Raw genomic sequence first — 21,489 nt, forward strand, 5'->3', positions numbered from 1 at the left:
ATGAAATAATTCTTATTCTTCATTAGCGCCTTTTTCAAAATTCGACTTAACCTCAATTTTCATTCTTTTGATGTCGGTACTGGCTAAGTTCTATGTCAAGTATCTCAGTTCTAGGCTGGTATCGACTTCAAACGAATGAAAATTGAGAACAGAATTGATTGAGGTTCAGTCGAATTTTGAAAAAGGCGCTAATAAAGAATAATAATTATTTCATACTTTTTAGATCATATTTTTAAGAATATTGTTTTTACCGTGGAAGTCGGTGTAAATTTTTTGTTAATGTCACCTTTAATACTCTGTATTTCCTAAAGTAATGATCGTACAGTAGAAAATGTTTAGAAGTAATTTATAGGAAATTTAATGTAGATAATTAATGTAATTGTACAAGTCACATAATAGATGCCGTTGCTCTGGGGGTCGTACTTGGCCTCTAGCGCCTATATAATATTATTATCTATTATTAAACAAATTACAAATCTTTTTCCTAATACTATAAAAAAACTTATTTTAATTTTAAACGTGTACCTATTTTTTTATTTGAAACGATGCTGAAGGTGTTTATATTATGTTATATTATAAAACGAATTAGGTAAGTAAGAGCGATGATCGAAAAATTAAAATAGCAATTAATAAGAAAAAATATTTTTATTGGTATCGTGCTATAAAAGTAGCATTTAAATTTTGATAATTATCTATATTTGCTGAGCTTCTCGTCGATCCGCTTAATCCCGTTGCCCTGAGGGTCGTACTTGGCCTCCAGCGCCTGGTACAGTTCGGGGAAGTCCGTCTTCAGTATGAGGTAGATGAGCCGCGCGTAGTGCTTTTGCCTGGTGTCGCACTCCATGCACCCGTCCGCGTAGAACTGAGCCATGTGCCCTGAACACAATAAATATACCTGGTTAGGAGGTACCATCAAAGAAATTCACAGGCAGATGGCAGATTCGTTGGTTGAAATTGTGTGAAACCTCGCACATTCGTCCGCACTGTACGCGCAGCATTTCTTTTTTTTTTTTTAATGAAATAAGGGGGCAAACGAGCAAACGGGTCACCTGATGGAAAGCAACTTCCGTGAGCTACAGGTGCGTTGCCGGCCTTTTAAGAGGGAATAGGGTAATAGGGAGGGTAGGGATGGGAAGGGAAGGGAAGGGAATAGGAGAGGGTAGGGAAGGGAATAGGGTAGGGGATTGGGCCTTCGGTAAACTCACTCACTCGGCGAAACACAGCGCAAGCGCTGTTTTACGCCGGTTTTCTGTGAGAACGTGGTATTTCTCTGCTCGAGCCGGCCCATTCGTACCGAAGCATGGCTCTCCCACGTATCTACGCTACGTATTTCGTGTAACGGTGCGTTCGAAGGGTACGGCGCTTACGGGGCTGACTAATGTGCGATCAGCTTTAGTCGTGATCTGCTGGCTGGGTTTGACCGTTGAAGAATCCAAATTACGTAGGTCCGTCAACTACCTACGAATCAAATTCCCTTATAGTACATAAAGTACAGCGGAGATCGAGCTATGCTCGTATTTCAAAGTAAGTAAAATAACTCTAAATGTGGCTTCCTAAGGTCTTGGTCCAAGGCAAATTGTTTTTGTCCCCGAAATCACCTGTATGCTAAAAAATAAATACTTGTAGCCGTCGCATTTTCGACAAAGCAATCGCAACTACTTATATATTGCAAGATTGGATTGTATTTATAATTAGCTGTTGCCCGCGACTTCGTCCGCGTGGACTTTATAGTTGTTCCCGTACATCGATTGAGTCGTTTACGCGCAAATCAGAAAAGTATATTGTGTGGGAACTGCACATTTTTACGGAGAAAAAAACATTCCTTGTCCCAGATTCAAATTAGTATCTCCAATCTCCATGCCAAATTTCATCAAAATGAAAATAGATTAAATAGTTTAGGCGATAATCATAAAAGTTTATTGTGCGGGAACCGTACATTTTCCGGGACAAAATTAGTATTCCTTGTCATTTCTCGAGACTCAAAGTAACTCCATACCAAATTCCATCAAAATAGATTGAATAGTTTACGCGCAAACCATAAAAGTATATTGTGCAGTAAACCGTAATTTTTCTGTGACAAAATGTATCCTATGTTGTTTTTCAGGACTCAAAGTATCTTTATACCAAATTTCAGCAAAATGGGTCGAGCCGTTTACGCGTGATATCATGACCACGCGAAATATAACGTTTCGCGCAGCTTCGCCCGCGTAAATTAGATATTTCACAGACAAATTAGTCCATAAAAAATAGCCTATAGTTTTGTTACACTACATTTTTTTCGAAAATGACAGAATATTGAAACTATTATTAGTGACATCTGTGTAAAGATAAAAGAACTTAAATGTTATATTATTATGTAGTACGAACTCAATAACCGGTTACATCGCTGTGGTAGCTAGTGCCAATAGCATTTAGTTCTTGGTAATAATGTAAGATGGCGCAGTATCTTACTTTTAAATCTTTCCAAAAATTTAATAAAAAATAATTATTTTTAGGGTTCCCCACCCAAAGGGTACAAACGGGACCCTATTACTAAGACTTCGATGTCTGTCTGTCTGTCCGTCTGTCCGTCTGTCTGCATCCAGGCTGTATCTCAAAAACCGTTATAACTTATGACTTCTGACACAGATTGTGTATATCTGATGCTGCTAGAACAACAAATACTAAAAATAAAATAAATTAAATATTTAAGGGGGCTCCAACTTAACTTTCCTGGCGCTGGCTCCTCTGACGCTGCATCCGTGACTCCAGAGGCGACGCCATTCGCTCACCAATAGGCGATCCGCCAGCTCGTTTCGTTTCGATTCGATGTAGTATGTTTGTAAAAAAAAAACAACAAAACATTTTTAAGGCGCTGTGGTTGTTGCAACTACGTAAAATGGGTTTTTTAAAACACGTTTTTAGTAAAGGAAATGTCATTATTTAAGTATAAAATAAGTACTATTTTAAAATTGGGAAAATTTCCTATACGCAAAGGCATATCAGTACACAATTTGAAAAATTCTGCTCGATAGAAAAAATCGCAAAGATGACTGTTATAACGCTGTTTTTATAATTAAATCATTTTATGGCTAAATTACACACTTTCTAGAAAAAACAAAAAATGTAGTATATGTGTCGTAACCTAACGTAAACGATTTGATATATTTGATTTATGTAATACTAAAAACAAAAGGTTTTTACTCCTATTTTCTGTCAAGGCACGCGCTGCCCACTGTACAAGGCGCGCTGATATTATGAATGTTATTTTAATGTCCTTAACGTCGATATTCGTACTGATAGACATCGACCTGCTTATTTTAGGGACTACTGGGCCTTAAATGATAAAATAAAGTTTTTGGTTCCAGGTTTTCCATGTCAAGATCCAAACACAATATCATTAACTCAATAACATGCCTTCGTCAACAATCACATAGGTGGACCAGGATGTCACGATCATAAAAATGTGAATGCACAATGCACATGTTCTAAGGACATCAGCTCGTGCAATGACGCAGAAGGACATATCGTATAGGTACAAGCCGCTGATTGTGTCATCGGAACCTTTTAATTGAAGTGAATAAACATTGGAGTTTAGAGTTTTCGTAGCGAAGTGCGCGAGCGCAGTGCGATAGGCGACCGGCGAGTAGCGGCCGTCCGGCGCCCGCGCATCTCGCTCATTTGCTAAAGAGATCATCTCGCACGCGGTACTAAGTGCCCACGTAAACACCACAACCTCCGCATCGCCGTCGGTTCAAGGTTTTCGCGGGACGTGGCGGCAAGGTGCTAACAAAAAGGCCCTCCGACGTCACGTACACGAGCCGACTTCTATTTTTTTATCGAAACTATAATATTTCCACTTCACCTTCGGCGAAATATCTTATCGAGCCGTCGAAGGTGGGCGACGTAGAGAGATCGAATTATTTCCACGAATTTTAATGCCATGCGGCCGATTAGTGCTAGTAGTGAAGGTGGTATGTTATGAAGCTGCAATATGAAGAACCGCAGTCGGGGGGAAACGATCGGCAGCGCGACGAAGCGCGACAGGATCGCCGCGAAGACGAAGATAAAGCAGGACGCCCGCGGCGGGAAGACCTCGCCCGTACTGAACCGGCAGAAGAGGTCCGGCCTGGAGGCGGTGAAGCTGCACCTGGAGGCCACCGGCGGCACCGGCCGCACCTCGCGCTCTGCGACCGCAGTAAGTCCACTTTACACTTACGTTATATTATAAACTAAGTCTACAGTGAAATTATTAAACTTAACATTATGTCGTGATTACTGAAAATGAACTACGACTTACGAGTATTATCTGAAAAAGTATGTATTAAAAATTTCCTTCTTTACATTATACGAGTATATAGTATATACTCGTATTATGTAAAGAATTATACTACGACGTACGACGAGTACCGATGTCTCTTGAAAAGATTTTAAGATAAAAGATCAGTAGCTTATCGAATCAGAAGTCAGAGCCCACTGCAATTGTCTTATCGTTAACCACTTGCAGAAGTCTTTATAATGCCTTAATGAGTCGATAAGAAACGGCGTAGCCATTTCAATTCTTTAACCGCGGTACAGCTCTGCACTCACCGAATAAAAAACCAAAATAACAAACTAATATACGTCCTCCACGTGCTCGCGACCACATAGCTTAATAAATACTATTCAGTATCAATGATGTTATTAATAGAATATATATTCAAAGTAACAACACTTTAAATTAACCCCAATGCAATGAGTAATCAGAATCACGTGACAATACATTACGATACTTAAACACAGCAGTCGTGTAGTTTACATTACGGCCGCGTTAAGGCGACGCCATGATAATTTGGCTGTAGCGATATCGATTTTTCTCAGCAATGACTAAAGCTATGAAATTAAAGTTCATTGTCAGCATTCATCATGTCTTTGTCTATGAATTACCCATAGCATAACACGATTGGTCAACTTTTATAACATAGAATAATCAATCAAAAAGACCTCTGTAAAAAGGGATTCCTATTTTGCCAACAGAGGAGAGTGATTTAAGCTTCCTTTGTACATAGATTGGTTCAAACATACACTTTAATTTGCCCATAGCTTATATGAAATGTATTTATGGTTTTTAAATTACGCGACAAAAACCAACCAAGCCGGGCCGGCCTCTCATAGAAAACAAGCAATCTAAAACGTATACAACACGGTTTTTTACTTTAACGCGACGTCACCTTAATAGCGCTTTACTTTTTTTTCATCAGAACTTGGAATTCGAAAAGAGCATCTTAAAACCATTAAATGCATTTTCATTAATTGTATACAATAGTATCAGGACGCTGTAGTATCTGTTTTAGAGTTGTTTATCTAAATTATATGCAAATGCATACTAATTATGTGTTTAGAGGCCAAACCCTACTGTCACACTAAACGCCGATAAAACGCCAACTACCTGGCTCCTAGACGAATAACATACTGAAGGTTGCTGTTATGTAAATATTTATATGTATATAATATGTAAATGGTTATTATGGCAATCGGTTATCGCCAATTTGAAAATACGTGGGAGAGCCATGCTTCGGCACGAATGGGCCGGCTCGACCGGAAAATTACCACGTTCTCACAGAAAACCGGCGTGAAACAGCGCTTACGCTGTATTTCGCCGACTGAGTAAGTTTACCGGAGGCCCAATCCCCTACCCTATTCCCTTCCCTACCCTCCCCTATTCCCTTCCCTTCCCATCCCTACCCTATTAACCTATTCCCTCTTAAAAGGCCGGCAACGCACCTGCAGCTATTCTTCTTGCTGCGAGTGTCCATGGGCGACGGAAGTTGCTTTCCATCAGGTGACCTGTTTGCTCGTTTGCCCCCTTATTTCATAAATAAAAAATAAAAAAAATCTAAAAGCCATCAATGTCCAATACTGAAGATACGAGTAACGTCTGTTTATCAGTGTCGAGATCGTGACAGACGTAGATTACCGATCCGCCTTATCACCTTCAAGATAATAGAAAATAATGACAGAACCAACAACAATAATGCTTTTCACAAAATCTCGTTAGCTCCTGTCGAAGGTAGAGGTTTAAATCGGAAAATATATGACACTAGTTTTTGCCTGGCCGTGACAACAGTGTCCTCGGGATCACTGCACTTTTCCGGGATAAAATATTGTACAAATATATTATGTGTCAACTTCAAAGCTTTTACTTATTCCAGGTTAAATTTGGTCAAAATCCGTACAGTAGTTTTTTTTTTTTTTTGGTAGAGAAGTAAAAATTTACTTAGTCTGAAACTTTTGCCTCTATATTACATAATGCAATCATTCAACAAAAGATAATAAAATATTAAACATTTACTGAACCGTAACTGGGACTAAAATTTAGAATTTTCAAATTCAATTATTCCAAATACAATTTTTATTTACAGAAGAGCAAAATGTGACTTTGTCAGGTCTCCAAAACTTGTTGTAGATATCAATCCCACCAAAACATTAAATGTAAAAAGGAGCCAAGCAAAATATTGCATAGCCATGCAATATATCTATCGTGAAATGTTTTCAGATCACATTCAAGCCAAGACTTTAACTTATTTTGTAATTTAAATCAACATTCAGTGAATTTATCAATAGTTTTCTTTATTTTATAATTATTATAGTGGCTCGGCAATGAGCACAAGAAAAAAAAATATAAAACTTCGGGGGTTATATATATTTGGGGTAGTTCATACTTACACAAACGGCAAGCGTAGTGTTTTTTAGTATGTAACGACGCATGTGGATGATGGTACCCAATGAATCCAATCGCTGATTATTTCTCTAGGCTTGGCAATGCCAAGCCACTATAATAATTATAAAATAAAGAAAACTATTGATAAATTCACTGAATGTTGATTTAAATTACAAAATAAGTTGAAGACTTGGCTTGAATGTGATCTGAAAACTTTTTACGATAGATATATTGCATGGCTATGCAATATTTTGCTTGGCTCCTTATTACATATTTTAATGTTTTGGTGGGATTTCATTTCTTTTTATAAGGTTTCTTTTTTTTTTTAGGTCACATTAAAACTTTTCTGTACTTAGCTTAGCACCCATTCTCAATCTCTAGGTATATATTCTAGGTCGTAAAATTAATTGATAATAACAGGTAGGTACTTCTACAAAGTACAAATTCTATAACGATAGCCCAACAACTTTTGAACTTTCAGGAGGTTATTCGTGCACCGATGTTACTTTCGATTGAGTATTACGACCTATTCCGGATTTTTTTTAAACCATAATAACTATGCTCCGCAAACAAGCGATACCGTGATATAAAGGGAGTGCTACACCATCTATCGAGCGAGTATGGAGTGTACATCGTAATTCGCAGTTCTGATTTCATTTATATTTTAATCGATTATTATATATAAAGTTATATTATACTTTTCAGTTTTAAGGTTTCCTTGCCCAAAGGATGAAAACGGGAGCCTATTCCTAATGAGTCTAGACTTCGCTGTCTGTCTGTCGTCATCGTCGTGTGTCACGAGGCTAGATCTCGTAATAGCTAGATATTTTGATTTTTTACAAATTATGTACTTTTGTTGTCGCTATAAAAGCTAATAGTCCAACTAAAATAAAATAAATGATTAATGGGGGGACTCATACAACAAACACGTTTTTTGCCCTTTTTTGCTCTATACCCATAATGGTAAAAGTAAGGTTTTTGAAAATTTCAGAAAATACTTAATTGTATTTCAACTTTAATAATAAGTAATAAAAAGTACATAAACTTGTGATTTAAGGGGGGCTCCCATACAAATTTACGGTTCGGAACCCTATGTACGCCAGTCCGACTCGCACTTGGCCAGTTTCATAATTTTTCCTTTCATTGTGGATAATGACCTACCTTGTTGCCAAATTTCAAGGTTCTAAGTCTGCTAGAAGTACCTTAGAATTTTGATGATCTGTCAGTCAGTGAGTGACAAAATGTAGTAACTTTGATCATCCATAAGTATGAAACTATTTATCGAAATGTAATTTGGAGGTTTAGCTAGTTTTAATACTTGCTCCTAGTCACCGAAATTCTAAATCCCTAGCTTTATTAACATCGAAGATAAAGGAGGTGTGAAAAGCCGCGAACCACTTCGAGAAAAGTATAGTACGGCCGTGCCTTTGCTAAAAAGCTTGGCTGGAGCACTGCCGTGCTCCCAGATCAATAGGACCGCGTATTGTATTTTTGACCGACTGCGTATTGTATTTCGGTACCATGCTTAGTGCTTACCTTAGCCACAGAATACATATTAGTTTTGCCTTAGCGTAAGTTCTATGTCAAGGATCTCAGAACTTTTCCGGGCTGGTAGCGACTTCAAAAGTACGATGATTGAGTACAGAAATAGTTGAGGTTTAAGCGAAGTCTGAAGACGGCACTATAATAAGGAATAAGAATTATTTGATTCTTTTTAGATTATTTTTAATAATATTACTTTTGTTTTTACCTTGGAAGTCGGTTTTAATTTTTTGTTAAAAAATAATGATTTATTTCTAAATCAGGTTAAGGAACTTTCAAGATATCATTTTGATTGTTATATTAACAACTAGCTGTTGCCCGCAACTTCGTCCGCGTGAATGTATGGTATTAAAATCGAGATTTGGAAAATTGAACACCCATCTACGACTATTTTATTTAGATCTACTATATTACACACGAAATTTTTAATTTACATCAAAGACCCAGGAAACTTGAACCTCAGATACTTATCGTTTTGAAAAATCCTTTCTTCGAAGACCGCTTGGCGTGGACAAGAGATGGGGGCCACAGGACAGGGGAAAGGAACATGTGACTTCAGAAGACGGGATTTAATGTAGGCATCTATCCCTCTTTAACCTACCTCTTATTCTTAGATTCATAATCTACAATTAAACCACAATATCGAGGAGTTTATTCAATTCCATTACTTCTCAAGTCACCGTTTTTAGGGTTCCGTACCCAAAGGGTAAAAACGGCCGGGACTCTATTACTAAGACTTCGTTATCTGTCCGTCTGTCTGTCTCCAGGCTGAATCTCAAGAACCGTCATAGCTAGAGTTCTGAAATTTTTACAGATTGTGTATATCTGTTGCCGCTATAACAAAAAATACAGAAAACAAAATAAAATCTATATTTAAGGGTGGCTCGCATACAACAAACAAGATTTTTTGCTCGATATCAATAATGACAACAGGCAGGCAGTTCAAATTTTCACAGAATCCTTAATTATATGTGTACTTTAATAATTAATAATAAAATTAGAATGTAATTAAAATTTAAGGGGGGCTCCCATACAAAAACACAACCCATAGGTTGTGTTTTTGTATGGGAGCCCCCCTGTGTGAGTCGGACTCGCGCACGAAAAAAAACACAACCTATTATAGGCCTATAATAGGTTGTATTTTTGTATGGGATAAATAAATAATTTGGCCTATTTTTTCTCTATAACGGTACGGAACCCTTCGTGCGCGAGTCCGACTCACACTTGGCCGATTTTATTGTAAACATGGTATCAAATTCGGGCAATCTATATAACAAAAAAGAATTTTGAAAATCTGACCACAAACAGCAAAGTAAACATTAACACTTGATAGTCGGTTAAAAAAAAGTGTCTAAGATGTTGACCAGGGATGTAAGGTATCATCATGCCAATTTCATTGAAACCGGTCCAGCGGATTCAGAGATTAGCCTGTACAAACAGACAAACCGACAAACAGACAAACAGACAGAGAAACAAAAATGTCAAAAACAGTTAAAATGTGTTCTTTTACTCTTCTACTATGCCCCTGACTCGTTTTTTAAAGTTTATTTTCAATGTGCAAAAATTTTACTTCTACGATTTTATTATAAGTATAGATAGATAGATAGATTTCACTATACCTGACTACGGCAACCAATGATATTCTATGTTACTAACGTAACTAGATTGGAAGTTTACGGTAGCAACGCGTTGCCACTTCGAAGATGCCTGCAGGCATATCTCACATACATAATGACATAACGAATATATGACTTGACATTGTCTTTTGAACAAAAAAGTGGTTACGCATTTCTGAGAACCTTTTGTAAGACATTGCTACTCTAGTATTTTAGAAACTCATTGACGGCAACAGAGTTCGGGCTGCATATTAGCAAAAGACATAATTTTAACATCAATCAATTGAAATTGAAATTTTAAATCTCTTAGCTAGAGATTTAAAAATTCAGATTTTTCCTGTGGATTTTTTGAGGAGTCCACACCGCCCTTTTTTCCATACAAACGTTGTCCCCTGTTTCCTCCCTGGATAATGCTATATAGTAGAGTTATAATTTTTTTCCTGAATATTTACGGCCACTAATACAATGTCCCTATGTTTTCTTTTTTTTTCATAATTTAATATGAACGTTCAAAAACCCAAAAAATGGCCAGATTTTCCGCTGTGTTCAAACACCCAGAAAACAGTTTTGGCTAGATTATTAAAAAAAAAAAAACATAGGAACACAGCTCAAGCCTTTCTTTATTCTTTAATGAAAAAGTACTTAAATCGGTTAAGTTTTGGAGAAGAAATCAGGGGACAACGAATCGTTGATTTTCTGCAGTTGTCTCTATCGCGTTCTGCGGTATAGGCTTGAGGTAAGGGAGACAGCTATAGATATTACACGTACTTTTTTTTCATTTCTCTAGCCCCTGGTGTATCCTCTTAAAACTTATATTTATGTAATAAATTATGTAAAGAACTCTTACCTTGCTGCAAGGGCGTCGCCAGCCGATAGCGCAGGGGGGGGCAAGTTGACTTTACCTACTACAGTCTACAATTCATACTTTACTTACTCTCTATAAATGAGAAAAGTAGGTATGAATTGAAGGTAAAGTCGACAGCACATGAAGCTTTTCACTTGTACTACGAGCCTTACATCTATGATCTACAGCGATTGTAATAACAACAGTATCTTAGTACTATATACATTATATAATATATTCTGTGACAGTACAGAGTCGAGAGAGAGAGATGTGTAAAGCTTTGTTTTAGCTTCGTGGTAAAGCTACACGAGCACTTGTACTACGAGCCTTACATCTATTACCAGATTTTAATATTATAGTGGTCGTTGTTTGCATTATATTTGGCAACTTTTTTAGAGTCTCTAGGGGGGGGCCGCTGCCCCTCCCTGCCCCCCCCTTCGCGACGCCCTTGCCTTGCTGTATCAATATTCTTGGAGACAACAATGTGTAAAAGAAACTTTATTGTGACTGCAACGACGCTGTTTCATTCTCTCAAAGGCTAATTAGTTTTCGCCTGAAACACAGGGTATCCTATACTCCACTCGGGCTATCTTGTCGCTAGCGGTCATTGACTCCCTGTCAAAAACTTGTCATTTTCCATATAAACCGCGATTGACAATGAAGTGTCAGATATTGTCAATCGTGGTTTTATATGGAAAATGACAAGTTTTTGACAGCGAGTCAATGACCGCTAGCGACAAGTTAGCCCGAGTGGAGTATAGTTCAGGCAACACTGTAATTATTTGTGTTTAGAGGTAGTTTAAGTAGCTCTAACAATTTGTATCTCACCATTATTATGAATACTGAATAAATTTATTATCTATATTTTTTTATGTACCTAATAAGGGGGCAAACGAGCAAACGGGTCACCTGATGGAAAGCAACTTCCGTCGCCCATGGACACTCGCAACATCAGAAGAGCTGCAAGTACGTTGCCGGCCTTTTAAGAGGGAATAGGGTAATAGGGGGGGGGGGGGGGGGGGGTAGGGAAGGGAATAGGGTAGGGGATTGGGCCTCCGGTAAACTCACTCACGCGGCGAATCACAGCGCAAGCGCTTTTTCACGCCGGTTTTCTGTGAGAACGTGGTATTTCTCCGGTCGAGCCGGCCCATTCGTGCCGAAGCATGGCTCTCCCACGTATAAAGAGTAATATTGTAAAGCGGAAGAGTTTGTTTACTTACTTTGTTTGAACGAGCTAATCTCAGGAACTACTGGTCCGACTTGAAACATTATTTCAGAGTTAGATAGCTCATTTATCGAGGAAGGCTATAGGCTATATTTTATCACGCTAAGACTAATAGCAGCGAATAAATAGTTGAAAATGTGGAAAAAACGGGGGAAATTATTTGAAATTGCTTATTATCTTTAGGACTACTGGAGAATTTTTTATGTTATTTGGCATACATGAAGAATAGACTACGTGAAGAGACATAGGCTATTTTTTTTTCGGAAAAATGTACGGTTTCCGTGAAATTCATAAATTACGCGGGCGAAGCCGCGCGGAACATCTAGCTATATTATAATTATAACAAAGCCTGTAAATTGTAAAACATTATAAACTACATTTAGATATCTACATAATATTTATATTTCTGATCAGAAAAATTTTGACGCCCGCCGGACCACCACACCGCACACCTATCAGAAATTTCCTTCCGGCGAGTCTGAGTTTAGTTGGCTGCGGTTGGCCGGCGGCAGCCTATAGTCCAATCAAATTACGAAATAAATAAACATGAACGAACACAGTTTGGAGATTTTAAGGATCGATAGGGGGGTGTATTCTGAGCATAAATTCCAATTTGAGGGGTTCTACTGAGGTCAGCTCAAGGTCATTTCGATAGAAACGCGTTTAATTCGATATCTCGAGAATGATCAGTGTTAGGCAAAAAATTGTAGAGACATTTTCTCTTCCAAATTAAATTTACTAACTTTTTTATCTGAAACTTTTTTTTTACATTAATATTTTTCAAACCCCCTATCGATGCTTAAAATCCCCAAACTGTGTTCGTTTATGTTTATTTAACCCATTTTGAGCCGTAATTTTATTGGACTACTAGCTAGAATGGTCTGGGGCTTACAAAAGTAATAAAAATCTGCCAAGTGCGAGTCGGACTCACGCACGAAGTACCATTTCGTCATACAGCCAAAAATTATGTTTGTTGTATGGGAGGCGGGAACCCACCTTTAATACATAATATTTATTTTATTTTAATTTTATTATTAATTATTAAAGTACACATAATATAAATTGAGTATTTTGTGAAAATTTCAAGTACCTGCCTGTTGCTATTGACTGGATTTCCCAAACCGCTTTTTTGCGCGGCAAGGCTGAAAACTATCTTATTTTTACAAGATATCGTTTTTATTTTCGATTTTAAAAGTAAAACATAACGCTTATAATTTGGGCCTGTCGTTATTTTTTAAAAATAATTATTATTTTCCAAGAAAATAAACATAAATAGGCGATTTCCAATTTTGGTGGCTTGTCGCCGAACTATTTTATTCAATATTTAGACCGATTAACAGAAAACTTGATACTGGATTAGATTTTTATTTTTATGTAGTCGTTTTATATAGTTGACTCTTCATAATATATGAATTTTATTGTACTAACTTCTGTAGTTGAGTTTTTATGACACAGTTTAGGTCTGTCGCGGAGAATTTTTAAATTTTGGTGGGATTTACGAAACGTTGTTTCTACAAAATACGATTGATCCCTTAAGCTTAAAAAATACGCCATTTACTTCATTCAGCCACACGCTAACCAGTTTAGGAGGTGGCTGTGGGCTGGGTCGTACCAGTTTCCAGCCAGAAATGAAAGAAAACCATTTTATCACAAAACCCCCGATTTTATGCAATTTTGGTGTACTTAAATTATCCTACTTGTGGCAATAATATCATGTTGTTATTTTGAATATCGGTAGATTTTTGGGTTAATGTGCTATAACTTTAGTGCACGTAGTTTTTTTTAAAGATTATTTTTCTCACAAATTCCAATTTTGGTGGGTAAGAGGGTGTGTGAAACATTATTTTTACAAAATACCATTGATTCTTGAAGCATAAAAAATACGCCATTCACTTCATTCTGTCACAAGCTAACTCATCTAGGTGGTGGTTGTCGTACCAGTTTCCCGTAAACACCTAATCCCCAATTTTGGTGGAAACTAAAATTTCCATCAAAATTACATATATAAAAACTACAAGTTGTTGAAATCCACTATATTATTGATATCAAGCAAAAAATGCCGCAAAAATCAAGTTTATTGTATGGGATATAATATTATGTATGGGGCCCTTGAATATTTATTTTCAGTATTTTGTTTTTAGGTTTTTTTTTTGTTGTCGCGGCAACAGAAATACACAATCTGTAAAAATCAAATTCAAAAGTCTAACTATAGCGGTTCTTGAGGAGACAGACGGAGGGACGCACGAAAAGTTAATAACAGGGTCCCGTTTTTACCCTTTGATTACGGAACCCTAAAAACATTACATAGAGCGTTGTCCCTATTTGATTCTGATTCGAAAAATTTAAATAACTGGGTGACCTGCACGGCTTCGCCCACGCACACGTGTGACGTGAACATTGTGCTCTTGCAAATTCGTCATAGAGGTCATTCTCTAAATACCAAAATATACTTAATACTTATAAGTTATAACCTTCTTTTGAAACACTCTTATCTACTTATTATGAGGATACACCAGGGCCTAGAGAAATGAAAAAAAAGTACGTGTAATATCTATAGCTGTCTCCTTTACCTCAAGCCTATACCGCAGAACGCGATAGAGACAACTGCAGAAAATCAACGATTCGTTGTCCCCTGATTCCTTCTCCTGAACTTAACCGATTTAAGTATTTTTTTCATTAAAGATTAAAAAAAGGGTTGAGCTGTGTTCCTATGTTTTTTTTTTTTTGTATAATCTAGCCAAATCTGTTTTCTGGATGTTTGAACACAGCGGAAAATCTGGCCATATTTTTGGGTTTTTGAACGTTCATATCTTATTTAATAATTAAATTATGAAAAAAAAGAAAACATAAGGACACTGTATTAGTGGCCGTAGATATTCAGGAAAAAATATAACTCTACTATCATTATCCAGTGAGGAAACAGGGGACAACGTGTGTATGGAAAAAAGGGCGGTGTGGACTCCTCAAAAACCTCTAGCTAAGAGATTTAAAATTTCAATTTCAATTTATTGATGTTAAAATTATGTCTTTTGCTAATATGCAGCCCGAACTCTGTTGCCGTAGTCAGGTATAGTGAAATCTATCTATCTATCTATACTTATAATAAAATCGTAGAAGTAAAATTTTTGCACATTGAAAATAAACTTAAAAAAACGAGTCAGGGGCATAGTAGAAGAGTAAAAGAACACATTTTAACTCTTTTTGACATTTTTGTTTCTCTGTCTGTTTGTCTGTTTGTCGGTTTGTCTGTTTGTGCCGGCCAAGCGCGTGTTGGGCCACGCGCAATATAGGGTTCCGTAATATCCTAGTTTTTGAAAGTTTTTGTGAGGCCAATAAATGTACATTTATAACGTGTTTTACACTTCTAACAACATCTCTAATCTCAGTCATCTCTCATCTCAGTTCCGTTCAAAGGAATTTGAATGAAAAGTAACCTTTGTAAACCTTTTTACTTCGCCGAACACATTTTTTTTAGTTGATCAACTTTTACTCAATAACTTTTAAAGTTTTCTTAGTCGTAATAGTTATTATCCTTTTAAATTCAGCATATTTCCTACTAATATTTTTTGAAGATTTTATGTTCCTACCATTTTTTTTGGCATCGTTAATATGTATGTGCATTCATGCCAAATTACAGCTTTGTAGGTCCTTCTCTGTTTGTAACAGATTATGCTTGAGTTACTAGTTACTACTTACTAGAAACAACCACCATGTGTATTTTTATAAATTTCAAGAATTTCCCTCGATTGCTTATAGATCCCATTATCAGATCATCACGTTCGTAATAATCGTACCAAATTCGGATTATACCCTATACAACAACAAAAGAATTTTCGAAATCGGTCCACAAACAGCGGAATAATGATCAAAGATATCTGTCTCGATGTAAAAAACTATGAAAAACACTAATTATACTAATAATAGAGTCATAATGTGATGTTGCAAGATGTAAGGGTAGTGACGATGATAATAATTAATCTAATGGACCATTAGCATATGATATACCTTCAATTCTTAAAACAACGTCGAAACCCCCAAACATATTGTATCTATAAGGAGGCCGGAGATCTGTTCACCACCTTAGAACCATGGTATATCGTGGTGCAAAATATGATTTTTTGGTAAGATTTACTTACTTACTTAATTATATATCCGAAATTACTACAATAAGGTTAATTTCTAGGAAATAAAAAGGTTTTTGATTTATTTTTATATTTCAGTTGATTTAATGAAAGTTAAATTAAGGTTAACCATTTATAACGTATAAAAAAACTACTTGCTAGATCTCATTCAAACCAATTTTCGTTGGTAGTTTTTATAGTAATATACATCATATATTTTTTTTTAGACTTATCATGCCATGCCTACTTTAGAAGACACATTTTACCACTTTGGAAGAGTCTCTCTCGCAAACTATTCAGGTTAGAAAAAAATTATATTAGAAACTTCAATATGACTTTTGAAGACCTATCCATAGATACCCTCACACGAATAGGTTAGCCGAAAAAAAATTTTTTTGTTTCAGTTGTTCCTATGGGGACCCCTAAAATTTTTGATAATTTTTCCATTTTTATAAGTTAGTCTTAGCGTGATAAAATATAGCCAGCCTTTCTCGATAAATGGGCTATCTAACACTGAAAGAATTTTTGAAATCGGACCAGTAGTTCCTGAGATTAGGGCGTTCAAACAAACAAACAAACTAACGAACTAATTCGTTCGCTTTATAATATTATAGTATAGATATATAAAATTCTCGTGTCACAATGTTAGGCCGCGTACTCCTCCGAAACGGCTTTACTGATTTTAACCAAATTTTATATGCATATTCAGTAGGTCTGAGAATCGGCTACTGGATACTTTTTATATTGATAAGTGCATTTGTTGAATAAATAATAGTAAATTATTACAACTCGAGACTGACGGCGACCATTGTTTGTGCGACGGGATAGCGATGGACGTTGCCATGGTGACATAAGTATGTCTACTAAATAAGTATTTAGTCACTTCAATAAAATAATACGAAAATACTTAATATGGCAAAGAAACGTTTGCCGGGACAGCTAGTATTAGTATAGATGATACATATATTTAATACACATCCAGGACCCAGGAACATTGAAAACTTTTTGTTCCGTCATCGAATCCGCGACCCACGTCTTGAGCGCTTACCAGTTACCACACGCTCATCTAATGAGCCACAGAGGTCGTTTGTGCCAACCCTAAAAAAATAGGTATAAATATTATGCTAGCTCTTTAGAAGCTTTGTCTCTGTTCCGTTTCTTTATTCATAGTTTCAAGCTTTGATTTTGTTAATCATATTCTAAAAAACATGGCAAAATAACAACTCCTTGTTTGTGTTCGTAAATGGTTTTACAATCAAATAAGAAACGCAAATCACGAAAATAACGATTTATGTAAATGTTTATGTGTCATAATATAACAGATCCTGGCCTTCTTAGTTTGTATAGTCGATCTTTTAATAAATGGAGATGACGGGAATAACTAAAAAGAAATGTTTGGGACAGTATTTGCCTATAGGTTTCGTCGCTGGCTTCGTCGCTGGCTCGGATCGGACTCGAAGATTCCAAGGCTACACCGATATATCTTGCTGAGTGGGGGCGTAAATAAAACACACGAGTCGTCGAGGAGAACATAGGCCCCGAAATCCGTCTCGCTTACCCGGCTCAAGGCAATGCCGTATAGAAAGCCCCTCTGGGGTACCCGACCGCGGCAATGCCGTAGAGAGAGCCGCTCCGATTCGTACGTCTCTTCAGTCTTATTTTCACTATCGGAAGCGGCTATTTTCCCTATTTTGCCATGAGCCAAGGTAATTGAAACGCATTTCGGGAAATTCTTTATTTATCGTTCCACAATAATCAACTTATTCTAAATACTAGCTGTTGCCCGCGACTTCGTCCGCGTGGACTTCAGTTTATAGCGCGCGATGTCAACAAAATTCTCGGTCTAACTTCGTTCTTGTTGGGAGGTGGACGCGATGTTTCTTTTCTCGAAGCCGGAGCCGTGGTGAATCCGTAGCGCAGTGCTCTGTCCGCTTCTCTCATTAGGAATTCAGAGACAAGGACGACATCGGGCTCGTTCCGGTAGTGCGATGTCTCTTCTGCGTAGTCGTACCATTTGCTCTTCTCGTACGGGCTGAGCTTCTCCAGGATGTCTCTCACAAGCAACGGATTGAAGAGGTACCCGTGCTTTAACTTCCTCAGGATGGCCACCATGTTCTGAAACTTCACCGCGAACTGGTTGAGCTCTGCCGCCGAGCCTCCGAGCCTCGGAAGCTTCTTCAAATCTTCCATCATGCGGTCGACCATCACCTCGGGCCGGCCGAAGCATTGCTCCAAAGCCTTGCTCCAAATGATCTGTTCGGGTGGTGTTGCGATGCTCAGCAACGGCGCCACTGCTTCTCGAGCTTCCCCCCGGAGACAGCTTCTCAGGCGCGCCAGGTTCTCGATCGGCTTGAGCTTGTAGAATGCGGTGGTATCTTCCATGGCTGCTTTGAACGGCAGCCATTCCGAAGGAGAGCCCGTGAATATGGGCAACTCCGTCTGATGGTGCGGCTGTCGTTGGTTCAACAGCTTGTCTAGAGTGTCGGCAAGCTGTTCCACCCCGTTGATCCCGGCTGCAGGAGGTGTAGGTGAGCGAAGGCGGCTTTGTATCGGGCGCTCGAACCTCAATCTCTGCGGCTCGCGTCTCTCTCCCGCAGGTGGTATGTCGTCTGGCTTCGGCGCGTCCCCTTCTTCCTCTGGCACGACCCGTTCCTTGGCCGTCTCTTCGTTGTCAGGACCTTGTTCGCTTAGCCAGGCTCGGACCCGTTGCTCCACCTGCTCTAAAGGCTCGTCATCGTCTGGATCGCTGGTTTCCTCGGCAGTGGCGACATCAGCGATGAGCTTCTTCTTGATAAGTTCTGCCTCGATCTGCAGTTCCTTCTTACGGAGTGCGGCAAGTTTCTCTTCCGCCTCATATCGGATGCGCGCGACGACACTTGCTGTCGATCGACGCGACCTTATTGAAATATCCTTCTTCCTGGCTACAGGTACTCCCGATGGCGCGGGTGTCTTGCTGGCGCCCGGCTTCGGTTTCAACGTAGTTTGAGGAGGATCCGCCCTTCCCCCGGTCGGTGGCTGGCTGGTTGCGGCTGCAGACGGCGACCTGGGCGGATCCGAAAATACTTTCGGTGGCTGGTTCTCCTCCGCCCCGCTCTGACTCCTCGTGACGACCATCTTCAATTAAGTTAAATCTTCTATGTTGAATCTTCTAAGTTAAATTTTCTATGTTGAATCTTCTAAGTTAAATCTTCTATGTTGAATCTTTTAAGTTAAATCTTCTATATTCAAGGATCTTCAGTAGGTTTTGTGACGAAAAATCTACGAATCCTTGCTTCCCCTCCAGCGGTGTTGTCTTGTATCTCCGAGTCCAATCTTCTTCGAGTCCGGTCTTCCAAAATTTTTCTTCCAGTTGACTGTTGAAATTCTTCTAAGTGTCGTCTTCAAATCCGGCTCGCAAAGGACCGCTTCACTGTCTTCAAATCCGGCTCGCAAAGGACCACTTCACTGTTTGGGACAGTATTCGCCCATAGGTTTCGTCGCTGGCTCGGATCGGACTCGAAGATTCCAAGGCTACACCGATATATCTTGCTGAGCGGGGCGTAAATAAAACACACGAGTCGTCGAGGAGAACATAGGCCCCGAAATCCGTCTCGCTTACCCGGCTCAAGGCAATGCCGTATAGAAAGCCCCTCTGGGGTACCCGACCGCGGCAATGCCGTAGAGAGAGCCGCTCCGATTCGTACGTCTCTTCAGTCTTATTTTCACTATCGGAAGCGGCTATTTTGCCTATTTTCCCTATTTTGCCATGAGCCAAGGTAATTGAAACGCATTTCGGGAAATTCTTTATTTATCGTTCCACAATAATCAACTTATTCTAAATATTAACACTTATATTTGACACAGTTACAGCTAGGCGAAGATAAAAGTTAATACAATTTACATAGTTTTTTAGTACATTTTTCCTAATATTTTCCAAACTATTTATTTTTCAGACACTAATTTTCTGATACTTATTAGTTAACGTTCTATTTTATTAAAATAACAACTTTTTACCTCTTAGGGAGCCACAGATTTATCACAGATCACTTCTAAAGTTTATTTTTAAAAACACTTATTTTGCACTGAGTTTATTGTCATATTTCACTGTTAACGAGTTTGTATACACTCACTACGTGTTTATCGGGTGCGAGGCCGCTGTCCTCAACAAGAAATGTCATTTTTAAGGTTCCGTACCCAAAGGATAAAAACGTGACCCTATTGCTAAGACTTCGATGTCTGCCCGGCTGTCCGTCTGTCTGTCTGTCTTCAAGCTGTATCTCAAGAACCGTTTTAGCTAGGATTTTGAAATTTTCACAGATTGTGTATTTCTGTTGATGGTATAACAACAAATACTAAAAACAAATAAAATTTTTATGCTATTATATTGCTGTCCCTTTCGCACAGAAACGTAGTGTGTTTCGTACAATTGTTATTGCTGTCTCTTTCTTACGTCTCATACAATTGTTATTGCTGTCTCTTTTTTACATAACTTTATTTACACATTTTATTGTTAATTTATCTTATAAGAATGTTTGTTTACCATTGTATTAGCTTATAAGAATCCCATTTGATGTCATATGTGTAAAATTTTATATTTCAATAAACGGACTGCATTCGTTCGACAACATCCGATAGACCCCCATGGGCTCTAACGGTACAAATTTCGTATATAAACACGCACTTTCTCGGTGCAAAAACATTCACATTCCACAAGCCAAGCAGATGCTGCGTAAGCTCTGTTTCGTCAACCTCCAACACTCCGCACCAAGCAGTACCAAGTTTCCTCCTGTGTTTCCTTCTCGTCTCCTCCACCTGCACCTCCTTCTCCAGGAAGAACCCATCCGGCATCCTTCACCCTCAAGATACAGTCCACTGCTCTACCACCTGGCGACCACGGCCCCGCCGAGTTTGTCGTGTCGCCAACAAATATTAATTCATACGACAATCGTGATTTTATGGCCTTTTTTGCTCGATATCAATAATGGCCACAGATGGGCACTTTAAAGGCTGTGGGATGCGTCTCGATGTGTTCACTGGGGCCTAGAAAAGTCTTTAGTATCAGTGTCAGTTTCAAAATCAATTGGGTATATTAAAATAATAACTTTTCTCCAAAAAAAAAGTTGTTTATTTTTGAACAAAAAAATACTTTTTTCTACAAACAAAAAGCATATCATGGTTCCGTAGTCAACAAGGAACCCTTATAGTTTTATAGTTTCGGTCTGTCCGTCCGTCTGTGTGTGTCTCTTTCTGTCCGCGGTTTTTCTCAGAGACTATAGGGCCTACAAATCTGTAATTCGGCATGCATGCATATTATCTTAATGATGGCGACAAAATGGTATATAAAATCTTTTTTTTTATGGTACCTCCCCATACACATCAAGCGGGGGTTATATTTTTTCCGCGTCTATCCTATCGTGTGGGGTGTCGTTGGGTACGTTTATAAAAAATATTATTCAGAGCATTCAAAGATCATTTTCCGATTT

At 38.3% G+C, this 21,489-nt stretch overlaps 1 protein-coding gene across 2 annotated transcripts in view; it reads left to right on the forward strand.

Moving 5' to 3' along the window:
* The first annotated feature begins 3,587 nt into the window (after positions 1–3,587).
* LOC121739222 (sodium/hydrogen exchanger 9B2-like) overlaps positions 3,588–21,489 on the forward strand; it is a 90,550-nt gene continuing 72,648 nt past the window's right edge. For both annotated transcript variants that reach the window (XM_042131690.1, XM_042131613.1), the window contains exon 1: positions 3,588–4,177. In XM_042131690.1, coding sequence (XP_041987624.1) covers positions 3,974–4,177 — 204 coding nt within the window. In that variant the 5' untranslated portion in view covers positions 3,588–3,973. The remainder of the gene's footprint in view (positions 4,178–21,489) is intronic.

The sequence above is a fragment of the Aricia agestis genome, chromosome 1 (genome assembly GCF_905147365.1).
Source record: "Aricia agestis chromosome 1, ilAriAges1.1, whole genome shotgun sequence".
NCBI lineage: Eukaryota > Metazoa > Arthropoda > Insecta > Lepidoptera > Lycaenidae > Aricia > Aricia agestis.